The following is a 13,932-nucleotide window of genomic DNA, read 5'->3' as shown; positions in this document are numbered from 1 at the left end:
AAGTCGCATTTACTGTGGCCTCCTCGGCCGTGGATTACGTTAGTGTTTACATATGGCAAATGAGATCGAGCTGGAGCAAATCAGGTACAGTAAACTCCCGTTTTCGGCACAGGGCCTCCGTGCGACAGACTTTCGGTGTGCCTAATGAAAGTATGCCGCTAGAACTGTACTAATCCTAATATAGTAAGCGCTAGTCTGTTTTGGTCAGAGTAGTCATGCCACTTCCTGTGCGTCCCGTCAAATCGAGCGGTGGACCGAATATACTGTGGTCGGGATACGTAAAACTGTTAGGTAAGATCCTGCCACTTTTTTAGTAGAATGTAATTAAACCACCACAATACTGTACATCAAAATAATATAGTAGTTAGTAGGGGGGTTGTCCTCCCTGCGCATCAATCACAGCCTTGCAGCGCGCTTGCATCAGATCAATCTGCTTGTCTAGAATAGACGTAAGGATTGCGTCCCATGCAGCCCTAACCGCCTCATGCGGCTGATCATACGAAAGCTTGCGATCCTGAGCTACTAGATATCGATCTCCAATCCAATCTTTCATATAGTCCCAAAGCTGCTCAATTGGATTTAGATCAGGTGAATAGGGTGACTTATCAATCGGGGAGATGCACTTTTATGTAGCTCCTCCATTGTTAGAAGATTTCGATGCGAGGGCACCCTATCTTGCATCACGATTAGGTGAGTATCTGAATCACGACACATAGGGACCATCCCATGGATTAGGGGTATAATTCGCGCTGTATACGATCGGCATTAATTGAACCCCATTATTTCTTCCAGAAGAGGCAAGGCCCTTTCTCATTCCCGTAAAATGATACTCAAAACATCCAACCGGGTGCGCGAGACACCCGCTCACGGACACAGGTATCCTCATATACAAAGATCATGAATAGAGAAAATGGGATTTTGCGGTGCCCCTGTATCTTTCATTTCAGTAATTGAACCTCTGTGTGTAGACCATTGAGTCTGATCTGACCACATAATAAGTTGACAGTGGCAAGATAAGAATTGTTCTAAAGAAGCACGAAGCAAATAAAGAGTGGACCAGAAGACTTTACACAGTTGACATGCTTAGGTACTGCAAATAGTCATTACCATGCCTCATGTTCCATATCTCACAAAGCTCACCTCTTTGAGAACGAGTAAAAGCAGCACGCTGCAGATTATCGGCTGTAAAATCTGCCTTGACATGCCTGTTGAAGCATCAGAATGATTGGAAGACAAACCCAGGATGTTAGTGTCTTTTTCGACGACGCAGCTCATCTCGTCGTCGATGTCCAGGAGTTTCATTTGAAGTCCTTCCTCATTGAGGATTGGTAGAACGTCTTGGTGGAGGCTTGGGTGAAGCGACCATAGTTTTGCGGCTCTGCGTCTTTTGCGTGTCATCTCAAATGTTTGATGTCAGTCGTGGGAATCCGTCAATTTTGTCGATAGAGGATGCACTTAGCGCAGAGCCGTGGTCTTTAGATGATCTTCAGAGGTAGGTATGCCTTTTTATGAAAGGTCTACCTCGCTTCAAACCAAAAACAGCAGTCTCTAGCAAAGGTACCTTCATGCAGTAGCGCAACCTAATTAGTCGATGTGTATTGGCAAATCTTGGCTAAGATAAGGATTATGAGTCTTGGCGGATGTACCTCATAACTAGTTAGTTAGTTAACTAACTACTTCCGAGCTTAGTCATGTAACAGTGGCTGATAAAGGTCAGTGGTACTCGAGTCTTTCTACCTTCGGGATTCGACGGAGTTAACATCCGTAACTCGAAGCTTCTTCTTAAAATGTAGATTATTGATATAGTTTCACAAAAAAGAGTATATCCGAAAGACCTGATTCGCAGGATGAAATTACTTTCGAATCTAAAAAGACTATATCCCTCAATATCCATAAAAAGAGATAATACACTGGTAGATTAACCTTGTAGCTTTTTAAGTAGGGCCGCATTTGGGATCCAATATCACCGGAATCGGGAGATTCCCCACCTCGAGGGTGAATTTTGCAATAAAGGCCGCGAATAAAACCGTTGCATAACCTCTGTTACAGCATGGTTACCCGATATGAGGAGTGATGAATGCGAGGCGACGCAGGACAATAACATACTTGTCTTTAAACCCCAACTAACCCACAGGTTGTCGCAGAATATGTAGGTATGTACCTCCTGAAGATTCTCAAATTCATTGCTGCAATCAATGGCTCAACTCTCAGTTGTGGGATGGTGTTGAGTTCGGGGCCGGATCTAGGAGCACAAACGCTCGCTCATTCTGTCCTTATCAAACACCTTCTATTGTGTGTGTGTGTTGACCCCCTGTGTTACGCTGTCTGGATTGCAGCTCAGAGAGTCCAAGTCTGTGGGGTCTGAATTCCAAAGACTGAATCTTGGAGTCTTGGTTAGGACCCCACTGATTCCACAATAAATACATCAAGGTCCCGCTTGCCGAGTTCCCACATCTCCACATGGGCCCCATAGGGTTCTTTCCCTTAGGTGACGCGGGGGCGATTCCGCCATGAATCGTCTCCCCATGCGACAGAAGCCTACGCCGTGACACCCTGGCTTGTGTCAGAACAGTCCAGACTCAGCCATATTCGGAGCCGCCGGTAATAGACGATTAGGAGATCTTATAACACTGTTAGTTACTCAATTCCCGGTACTAATTAGCAATGAATTATGTTATGCTATATTTTACGATTAGTACACTACGATTCATACATCTAGCACACTGATTCAAGGGCCTAAATCTGTGTCACACGCGGCCTAGCACAATGTCTTGGGACTGATGCAACATGGACCTTCTCGAAACCTTTTTTAGGCCCCGGATTCGCGGTTTCCTGTAACGTGGAGATATTTGAGCTCAAATTTATGAAATCTTGTGGATTGAAGACGAGATAGCATTTGTCCCAAGAGAACGGAAGCAGTTACGGCTATTCAAAAAAACAAGGATCTTCTGTCTGGGTGCACCACTGAAGATATTCGGATATTTTTTTTTCTTCCGAGATCGTTCCTGTCACTACAAAGGCAGAGAAACTTTATCTTCCTCGCGCGAGCATTAATTCATGAGACAGGAGTCATGCAATCCACAAACTGGTCATGTTTGGCTTTGAGATGTTGCCACATTGCTTCGTCAGAATCGAAACTTCGGTGATCTTTGAAACCGGAGCTACAGCCGTAGCAATACCATATGTGGTCATGTGAATCAAGCTCCCCAATGCGCCCGGGGCGTCTAATGAAGGTAGCATGAGAGCGACGAATATGCTCTATTGCCGCTTGCGTATCATAATGATTGATGTGTTCAACGCACTTGAAGAGTTCCATCTTCGAGTCTGAAGAAATATGTCGATTTTGCAAGGCTAGTGTTGGGAGTATTGAAACGTACTAGAGACTTCAAAGATGAGGTGAGGTCTTCTCTTGCTAGAAATGTAACCAAGTCAGAGTGGATCTGCTGCGAAGATGACCTGTGAGGAGGAGAGAAAGTTGCACTCTTGAATTTCCATTGCGCTCGAGCTACCACACCATGGCTTTTAACCATTTGCCGACCATGTTGACGGTTATCACTGTAAAACATCACAACTCAATTCTTTCTCGTTCTCTTCAGATCGAGATCGTATGATGCGAGACGCGTACAATACCTCATAATTACGCAGGAATGATGAACGTAAGTAATCTTACGAGCCTCTGAAGCTCCATTACTTTGAGGAATTTATCTCTTTTGCCTAGTCATTCAATATAGTACAATCCATAATAGTGAGTATCGTAATTTCGAAACACTGACTTTGATTTGTCCGTGAATACGTCACACTGGACAGAATATTCGGTCGCATTGGCTATCACCATTATCTCATGCGATACTTTGTAGTGGCGAGGTGTTAGTGAAGGAAGTCACCCAAGGCGTGATCAATGTCTGTGCAGTTCAAGCATCGAGAATGCGCTATTCTGGGAACGGTAATTGCACACAGAAGGTTTGCAACCCCCAGGAAAGGCATAGCTTCACGTATCTTTTTCGGTAATCACGAATGTTTTGGGGGCACATTTAACCTTTAAAGAATCTGACGATCCTACATCGGTTAAAATGCATCCCACGAAACCAACGCTTGGCACAAATGACGCTTGTGCAATATCCCACGGTATGAAGAGTATGAAGAGTATCCGTAAATGATTTCCCCTGCACTGGCTTTGCATCAAAACCTCGAAACCGGCCCAGGAGAAAGAGGCCTCGTAACATAAATACACTAGAAAGAGCGAGCCAGATTTGGCCAACTTCAATCACACTCGATAGAAATACCTTACACCTAGTACTTTATCATCACCAGTTGCCAAAATCGTTCAACTGCTTGTCAGTAAGCGGCGCGGAAGTCGGGAAAACCGCTCTTGCATTCTCTAATGACGAGTCCAACAAGTATTGCTTTTGCGACATAACTAGCTCGGTGGCTCTTGAAATACCCATAACGTGTAGCTATCTGTTCCTGAATCGTCATTGATCACTTCATATTACAGACGAAAATTTCGTGGCCAGCTTGTCAACTTTGAGTCTTAACTTTCTTAGTCATGGTCGGCACTTGTGTATTATGACTTATTTACGATTCGAGAGAGGCGCAGGACTCTGGATTTGGCAATTGCGATTTTGGGAGCGAGCAGGGAAGACTTTGCAATGGGTTGCTGCATCTCACGAGACTAGTGAGATAATCAAAGGTAAGAATCATAGAAGGTGGTGGCAATCTTCGGCCCTACTCGTTTTCGAAAGGGTCGTGAAGTGTCATCGACAGAACAGATATCGAAGTCTAGACCAAATCGAGACCCCTCAGAATACTGCGAGTATCTCTACACTACGCGTATGTGTATTTGTCCTATTGCCCCCAGCCCTTCACCAAAGTGATATGCAGGATATCACAATAATCACCGCCGTCACAAATAAATGTATCATAATGGAATGCGACAGATGTCAAGGGACTTCACAGTCTGAGATCTTATTCTGTTTGAATACTAGGTCTAGGCAGCTTAATACATGGGTCATAGCATTCACTTGCCACGTCTATATTTACTGCTTTTTTGGAGACTTCATACGAAGCATAATTTGCTACAAAAGTGTTGAGTTGAAGCTTGATTTGTCACAACGTTTCAACAGACAGAGAAGTTACCTGATTATCTTGAACCGTATTCCTCAGTTACTAGTTACTTTATCATCGTCGCGAATTGTTTCCTGGCCATATTCACAACCACCTTCGAAACATATCACAAGTCTGTCACGCGTTTTAAGTACCGACCCAGAAACAGAGATAACACAATTTCACCTTAAGTTAAAGATATTTTAATCAAGTGACCGGGACTCTCATTGGTCTTCCGGACAGCCGCCCTCGCATCCCGCATCTTCCTTCTGTAAGCTATGTAGGTGAGTGATTAAAGTACAGTAGAAAGTAGCTGGGGAAGGACAGGAATGCCCTATTCCAGAAATGGTAATTTCACGCCAGAAATTCGCAACCCCCGAAAGGACGTAGCTCCAGCCAGGATTGAAAAGGGTTGAAATAAGCACGTGGTCTCAATATGAGGCATGTTCCACAAAGCTCGGAAGTGCTTCTCCTTGAATACTGATTTCTCCTACTATCTCAAAGTTGTAACTAAATGTATAGTGAAGAGGGGTATGCTCAAGGCAGTCTGATCTCACCAGACAGGTCGAGTCATAGAGGAACCAAACCAAAACCACAAGCAAGCAAGTCCCGGAATCCTCTAAGGTAACCGTACAATCCGATGTCAGGAACGAAAGGCAAGAATCAAAAAGAGTGTAACATTGCAAGTGTAAGGAATCCGACTGTAAAAACCGCCCTGGATGCTCAAAAGGATACGGGATAACCGAGACCCGCGGTGGGAAGGCCATGATATACCTTGAACCATCATAAGACGGGACAGGCCGTGCGGTCGACGAGTTAGCTGGCGAATGATCCACGAGTCTTGGGCAACTACTGGAAACTGTGGTCAACCACACGACAAGGACACCCCCGGGAACAGGAGAGACTCACGGCAGCGCATGAAACACCCCGATAACGTTAGAATTACGGAAGGAGGGCTCATCAGGCGATGAGCCCTTAATGGCGGGAGCACTGAAGAAAGACTCATCGGCCGATGAGCCGTTTCGCATCAATTGATGAGTCAGCAGTCATCAAGCCATAGGAAGGACTGGATATATACGGACACTCATCTAGCACCATGTATTTAGATCTTCGCGATCAATTGCACATTGCTACTTGGTTACTACCTCGAGCACTTTGCACTTCACAGTTCACCTTAAAGACAACCCAACCTACAAGTAAGGAATCCACTCGTTAGGAATATTTAGTGATTATCCAGTCGGCACGCACCTCTGGCACGTTCTGCAAGACCCTCATCTAGATCCAACCCGCAGTAAGGCTTTGCGAAGCGACGGTAGGTCAAGAGACCAGTATTGGGATTCCCAATTGGAAAGGGGCAAGTATGCCCAGTGAACAGTGAGCAGTCCAAGGAGAAGATGATTGACCCACACAAATTGCGGTTGTATCTGCCACCCCCCTCCGAGACCACACTTCAGGCCTATCATAGAGATGTAAACATACTCACTCCGATTTTTCTGTCTTCAAGGCCGCCAGGACCCACAAAAAAGTAAAGGTCAAGGTGGAGTGAAATACCTAAAATCTCCTGCCTTAGATGAAACCTCCACCTCTCTGTCTTCGGCACACTTTTTAGCTTAATAAAATCATCCTCACGAAATGTTTTCTGGTATGAAATTGTCATGGAAAAAATGCGTCGTCTGGACTGCGCGAATATGATACGTTCATTGAAATCCAGGGATGTAAAGAGCCATTAGATTCTCTACTGCTATACCTCTAATCCTGACACAGCTATGCGGTAACACATTGTTCATGGCAAAGTGATCATGGTTGTTAAGTTAAGCTGAACCGAGAGAATGTGGCCCATTCTCCTAAAGATGCTTAAGTAGTGCTGGTCTCCCGAAGTGGAAAATGTGACCGCGTTTGAGTTGGATCCATTTTGATTGAGAAAACATCAAAGCTCCTTGGACCAGAGGCCACTCACGTCCCGCCAGACTGAGCAGAAACCTTAGACCGCTTCATCTTCTTCTTCATCTTCCTTTTTGTCGCGGGTTCATGGTCGCTTAAGATTGCAGTCTCTTCAACGGGCGCAGGGACCACGTCCACTGGCTCGAGGCTTGGACTCACAGCCTCAACGTTAGGAAATAGATTTTCATCAACCGTTTCGTCAGGTATCTCAGGTGAGTTTGGCGTATCAGTTGATGGATCGGAAATATTAGATCTCTTTGTATCCAGCGTCGCTACTTCCTGCAGCGATTCAATTCTGCTTTGCCTTGATAGATCCCGAGCATTTGTGAGGCCATGACCTTAGAAAGTTATTAAGGTCTCGTGTAAGAATATCAATGTTGAGACTGAAGAATCATACCGTCTTTTCTCAATTTGACAAACTCTTTGCAGGTCTCAAGACCCTTCTGCAAGACACTAAGCTCATTGCGAAGCTGCGCACGAATGTTTTGATTTTCTTCTTACTCGCCAGCAATCCTTCTGACCAGACCTGTGGACATGTCGAACACTGTCACTGGAGACAAAATGCGCGAAAGGGAAGCCGTAAGCTTGCCCTCTACAACTTCGTTGGCAATGTCGTCCACGAATCGCTCCAATGCTACCTGTCTCAAGTCAATTTCATGTACGCGATGGGGCGTGGGCATAAATCACCTTGTAGTAGGCAAGCATGCAATCTAATGCCTCGACCGATGCGTAACGAACCATGTCAGGCTCTGAATGTTGTGTGAGCAGCGTGAGGAGGTCGTCCAGTTTAATTGTTGTATCCATATAACAAGACTGTTTTATAGAGCTTACGCCAAAAAACTGCTGGAGAGTTGTGGCTATATTAGTTCTCTGCCGTGCCGTTCGAACTTTCTGTAAGTTTTCAGTGAAGAAGTGGTTGTAGGTGATCGGATGGCCAATCTGGTGAGGTTGAAGAAGCTCCTTGACCTTGACGCTCATTTCCTGTTTAATAGAGTCGCAGGCTGGATAAATGATCTCCCTAATCAGCGCCGCTGAGGTGGCCTCGTCCGAGGTATGTTTGACCACAAGAATCAGAAATTCTTGGGCAGCGGCCCAAAGGCTATCAGTATGGCGGTAGGTGATTCTCTCCCACGGAGAACATTGTTCTAGAAACAGATCACGAACGATCATGGGGTTGAAAGTCCCAGGGAGCTCGCGCCCCCTGGTTCTCTTGAGGAGATGGCAGATATGCTCGATATATTCCTCTCGGGTAATGTCAACTTGATGCTTAGCCGGAGACTGTTGCCCATCAGCTTCAACTATACGACGCTGATGGCCAGTTTGGTCAATATCATCGGCAAACACCTCGTTTGAGTTTTGCATGATGGCTCGGATTCTCTTCTGATACCCACTGGACGAGTAAGCGTCACCGAAGAAATTGTCGTTGTACGTGCCGTCGACAGCTGCTTTGACCAGTTCCTGAACACACTGCGCTATGTTCATCAAATAGGACTTCTGTTCGTCAATGCTTACTCGAGGCTCGCCGAGCTGTCGCAGGCGTGTCTTGCATTGGCCGGCTTTATCTTCAATTTCTCCAATGAGGCTTGGCAGCTCCGTAGCAATCTGCGAAAGGAGCACCGTACTCAGCCGGCCTCGCAAAGTGGTAATACCCACAATCGATCTCGGTAAGTCTTTCCAAATGCCTTGAGAGAAGAATCTGAATTCCTCAACGTCGCGCTGCTCTCGGGTCGATTGCCCGTGGTCCATATCCATGTTCCTCAACACATGCCAAACCAGCCGAAACTCCACATCTAAGTTCTTCGCCAGTGAGACGAACATTGCTTCGCTTTCCGAACCAGCAGCCAGTGTATCAGGTTTTGTGATGACACCAAGCGTCCGAGTTCCGAGTTTATCCGCGCTTCGCGCCAGTTTGAGGACAATTTGATTCGCAAAATCATTCTTCGCAGACACAACAGCAAGTATAATGCTGCGTGGCTCCTGCATGTAGGACTGAACTACCTCCTGAACAAGCTGAATATCTGTTGCCGACTATTGTTTGGTTTCTGAGTGGATCAACCCCGGGAGGTCAACAATGGTCAGATGAGGACGGTCTGGTCCGGACACCTCGACTCGCAACAAGTCCTTGGAGAATGCTTTGCCGTGAGTGTTTATTCCCATGGCCCCCTTCGCCTTCTCCATCAACATCGGCAGACCTTCAAAGCTGTCAAGTTGTTCGCAAAAATCACCCAGGCATCGTTGCTCAACCTCACTGCGGGTCTGATGGGGGACGATAGATACACGAACCCCCGCTCGTGGGTGCTGTCGAAGAACGAGCTCGGTCGGAAATCGAGTGCATAAGTTGCTCTTGACGGGAAAGCTAACACCGGAAATGGCCTCCAGAACCGAGCTCTTTCCGGAAGACTGGTCACCACAGACGATTATCTGTGGTAGTGAGACATAGTGATCAATGCCTTGAGAACGAAGAGTGTCGATCGAGTTGAGGAGTTCTAGCTGTTCTTCGGAACACAGATCCTTCAAGGCATGGGTGTTGAATCGTGTCAGGACCATATTGGAGGATAGATAATTTCAAACGTAAGAGTTGGAGGTTTGGGATACCATACTTTGGTGTAATATCAGCGTCGGGACAACATATTTATTGTCCTCTCCCGCGAAGACTTTCTAAACATCTTAGCGGCAGGTGTATCCCTAACATGCTTTAGAATGAGCCTGTGCTATATTATTGTCAGCTCAGCCAATAATGACACGTGTGCCCATGAACATACAAAGCCAGACATTTACAGACAGGTAACCCTTAGAAATATTGTGCGATAGCCCTTGCTTATGAAATGTTCTCACACAGTACTTACCACGCCCCGTACTCTCCACCACCTTGTACTAACCTCTTTCCGACAGATCCTATCGTCTCGCTTGATTTTATTATTTCAAATCTTCATAAATTTCCCCGAGTGCATAATGCCTATACATTGAGCTACAAGTCTGCGATAGTAGAACATCAGATATCAAGTAGAAGTGCTTATGGGCTTTGTGGAATGTATCTCAAATTGAAACCACGGGCTTCTTTACAGAATCAAGGTACTTTTCAAACGTGATTGAAACTATGCCCGTTTTGGGGGTTACGAATTTCCCGCGTGAAACCACCAGTTCTGGAATAGCGCATTCCTGATCCTCAACTTACATGGGCATTTCTTCTCCCCGCTACTTTCTGTTCTGATTGCTCACCCAGATAGCTTCACATGAGAGGAAAAAGATCTGGCATGCGAGGGCGGACCTCCGGAAGACCGATGATAGTCCCGGTCACTTGATTGAAATATATTGACTCAAGGTTAGATTATGTTATCTCTGTTTCTAGGTTGGTACTGCAAACGAGGCAACTTCTCTGTCTTTTGACACGTTGTGACAGGTCAATCCTGAGCTCAGCAATTTTCTGGCAAATTATACGTTGTATGAAGTTTTTTGTTTTCATCAAATATATAATCAAATACAGCTGTGGCAGTGAATGCTATGGCTCATCTACAAGCCTGTCTAGAGACCAAGTATGATAATTTTCACCATCATTGCGGACATGTCCCCTAGCCGTCATCGGTCCTCCTTCTGTTACATAGTAAAAGCCCGACCCACCCACTAGCGTGACCCAAAAATTTACAATTGATTAAGGTAGAGCTAAGTGCAAGGCGCTTGTCACGCCTAACTCGAAAGTCATGCGATTCTAATCATGCTATATTTGAGCGAATTCGCAGCTTATCACACGGAACGGTCATGGCCCTGTGAAATCTTTTCCTTGGAAGCGTATCTTCCCAATGCGGATGATACCTCTAGATTCTCCGATGGGTGCTGTATGTCATTTTCATTAGTTTAGCTAATAGGGAAACAGATAAATTGTCATATCCGAGTAGCTCGACGAGCGAGAAACGAGGTCAACGTGACATCTTCTTCAACTCAGCTCTAGCTAAGCAGATTGTTTCAGCGCAAAGAATTGCAGTGAAAGAGCGAATAAAGGGAAAGAGTCAAACAGGATCTATCATCCTTACGGCGTTTCGTTGAATCCAGTGAATGCTGTAATCGCGCGGGCAGATATGATCTATAGTCAGGAGTAGCAGTCGAGAGCTTTGATTAATTATCGTATTGTGAAAAGACGCTTGGCTTAGAGATTGATGCTCGAATGAATTGAGATTTATCTTGTCTGGCTGTAGGCCCTATCGTCACAGTAAAGATAGTCCTATCTGGGACGCTCTGTCCGTAAGAAGGTTCAAAGAAGCGAATCATGTATTTCCGAAGCTGTGCATAGACAAGTATGTACGTACTGGAAATGGTCAGACTTCACATTCTTGTCTTTTGCACAGTATCGCAGAATCGGCACTTCGAAGAGCATCTCCTGCTGACAGGTTCCGGATCAGTAATGATGGCCTAAAGATGCAAACCTGCTTCAAGACATACCGCTACTGTGACTCAGTGGGTGGAATGAAATTTTGAAATTAGATTTGTACATAAGAGGTAGGTATCAGGATCATACTGGGGAGAGTTCTGTTAAGGACACAACTTGAACATGTCATCACCCTTGTATAGAGGAGACCATGCTGGTATGTATTTGGCTGATTTCACTTTTTCATCTCGACACATTCCAATAAAAGTCCTAACAACATAAATTTCGAGACTTCGCTCATCACTTGAGTTTGTTGAAACTTGAAGAATCCGATGGTCAATCTGACGAAGTACTTCTTGCTCCTGTACTGACTGGTCCGGTTCTCAACCAACCGTCGCTCGACCCTACGCAATATGGACTCCTAGGGGGCGTGAAGAAAATCGATACGCCTATTTACTCCACCATGGACGATGAACTGACGAAAAAAGACCCCCGATTGTTTTTCAACGTTTCATCACCTTCGAGCGTGTTCATTTGCGGATCCCAGGGATCCGGAAAGAGTCACACGCTATCTTGTTTGTTAGAAGGGTGCTTGATTCCATCCAAAGCTGGCAGGCTGTTGAGCCCCTTGACAGCTGTCGTATTTCATTATGATGCATTTATCTGTGATGGCGGTGGGTCGCCTTGTGAAGCTGCCTTTCTGTCGTCTCATCCCAATCTGAAGGTCAGAGTACTTTGTGCTCCGACCAACCTTCGCACTATTAAGGTGAGGGGGGCAAGCATCAATAAAGCCCACATCGCTTACAATGCTACAGGGTACCTACTCCAGATTTAACATCGATGTGCAGCCTTTACAGATTGATCAGTCTCACCTGAACACCAAACGAATGCTGGATCTCATGTCAGTTGCCCGGAATAGCAGCGCTGGCCCATTATACTTGCAGACTGTTCAACGGATACTGCGAGAGATGCGTCTGCTACAACAAAGCACAGGATGTCCGTTCAATTATCAAGATTTCAAGAGCAGAGTACTCGGTTCTGGGCTGCTGACTAGTCAAATGGAGCCCTTGAAGCAAAGGTTGGATATTCTCGAGAGCTTCATGCCCCCCAACCAAGCAAGGACGGATTACAATGTTAAGGGAACGAAGGCAAAACCCCATGATGGAGGTTCAATCTGGGTCCCCAAGGTACTGTATTCAAAACGCACCTATTGGCCACTTGAGCTTACTTGTGATTCAGGCCTCGCAGTTGACAATCGTTGATCTCTCCTGTCCTTGTGTTTCCCCTGATACCGCCTGCAGCCTTTTTAACGTTTGTTTTGGAATCTTTATGGAACAAGATACCAGGATTGGTAGGATCGTCGCTCTTGATGAGGCCCACAAGGTATGAATGATACTCCCAAGGTGTCTTCGTCCTACTTATTCGTCACGTAGTATATGAAGGACTCTGTCGAAGCCCAGAATTTTACAGACACCCTTCTCTCCACTGTTCGATTACAACGTCACCTCGGCGCTCGCATCTTTATTTCAACTCAGGAGCCAACCATCTCCAGCGATCTTCTCGATCTATGCTCTGTCGCTATTGTCCATCGATTCTCATCGCCTGCATGGGTTCGTGCTTTACAATCTCATGTGGCTGCGGCAGCCTTGAATCTACATGCAGCGAAAGACAGTCTGGCAAAAGATGAGCAGGCACTCCTCGATATTCCAACAAGGCTCTCTATCTTTCACCGGATCGTCAACCTTAAAGTGGGCGAGGCTCTGCTCTTTTCGCCGGGGGCCATGCTGAGTATCGTATCCAAAGAGGCTGAGCAAGAAATGGTCAGACTAGGCTCCGGCTATATGACTATCAAGGTGCGAGGCAGGCTTACAGAAGATGGCGGGAAGAGTGTTTTATCCACCTGAAATTGTCTACCAATGTGTCTTTGACAATGAAGCTCGCATTCGAAGAGAGTTGTGTTCTGTCGGCATGCACATTTTTCATAACGCGATATGTTTTGGGCTGCAACCTTCGGTTAAAAAGCAACATTGCATCATTGGCTCTCACATAGAGCTGGAATCTTACCGCCGTCCAGGTATAGCTCACTACTGATTATCGCTCCTACACGTGAGCATATCATTACTATTAACGCCCCAGATTCTTCCCTGGGCGTTGATTATCATATGACAGATGATAATGGACAAATGGCGCTCTCGTACGTCGCACGAGATGGTGATCCGGCGCCTGTAGACCATTTACTCGAGTCGAAACTGGCCGACCCTGACTCACTTGATTTTTATGGCTGTATGGCTGTTTGACATCCCTCCCGATAGCTGGATAACGGGGTAGTACGTCGATCACTTATAATTACGCGGTTGAACCCTAAGTCTCGGAGCCTTGAAAATCGTACACCCTTCATATACGCTCCGGACTACATCTATTTGAGAGTCTTGTAGACCTTCATATCGTCATATCCACGCAATGTGTTAATCTTATTGCAATGATTCGATGGACTTATGTGGCTCATAGCATTATCCATTATCTTCAAC

General features: G+C 45.8%; 3 protein-coding genes across 3 annotated transcripts; 1 reads left to right on the top strand and 2 right to left on the bottom strand.

The window, feature by feature from the left end:
* Window positions 1-364: 364 nt before the first annotated feature.
* On the bottom strand, window positions 365-814 carry N7539_008502 (transposable element tc3 transposase; the record flags this gene model as incomplete). The annotated part of the gene is made up of 2 exons (XM_056938097.1): window positions 365-622; window positions 713-814. 2 exons carry the CDS (start codon window positions 812-814, stop codon window positions 365-367), a joined length of 360 nt encoding a protein of 119 aa, XP_056786479.1.
* Window positions 815-7,056: 6,242 nt separating this feature from the next.
* N7539_008501 (dynamin family protein) lies at window positions 7,057-9,591 on the bottom strand (the record flags this gene model as incomplete). The annotated part of the gene is made up of 5 exons (XM_056938096.1): window positions 7,057-7,382; window positions 7,442-7,514; window positions 7,566-7,682; window positions 7,732-9,045; window positions 9,115-9,591. The coding sequence occupies 5 exons, from the start codon at window positions 9,589-9,591 to the stop codon at window positions 7,057-7,059; spliced, it is 2,307 nt and encodes a 768-aa protein (XP_056786478.1).
* Window positions 9,592-11,587: 1,996 nt separating this feature from the next.
* N7539_008500 (uncharacterized protein) lies at window positions 11,588-13,308 on the top strand (the record flags this gene model as incomplete). Its single annotated transcript, XM_056938095.1, is given in 5 exon segments — window positions 11,588-11,621; window positions 11,695-12,220; window positions 12,234-12,591; window positions 12,653-12,787; window positions 12,838-13,308. The coding sequence occupies 5 exon segments, from the start codon at window positions 11,588-11,590 to the stop codon at window positions 13,306-13,308; spliced, it is 1,524 nt and encodes a 507-aa protein (XP_056786477.1).
* Window positions 13,309-13,932: the final 624 nt, after the last annotated feature.

This window comes from Penicillium diatomitis (assembly GCF_028827545.1).
Source record: "Penicillium diatomitis strain IBT 30728 chromosome Unknown utg000013l_segment0_segment0, whole genome shotgun sequence".
In the NCBI taxonomy this organism is placed as follows: domain Eukaryota; kingdom Fungi; phylum Ascomycota; class Eurotiomycetes; order Eurotiales; family Aspergillaceae; genus Penicillium; species Penicillium diatomitis.
Note: the sequence above shows the minus strand (reverse complement) of the source record. Positions and strands in the feature narration are given on the sequence as shown.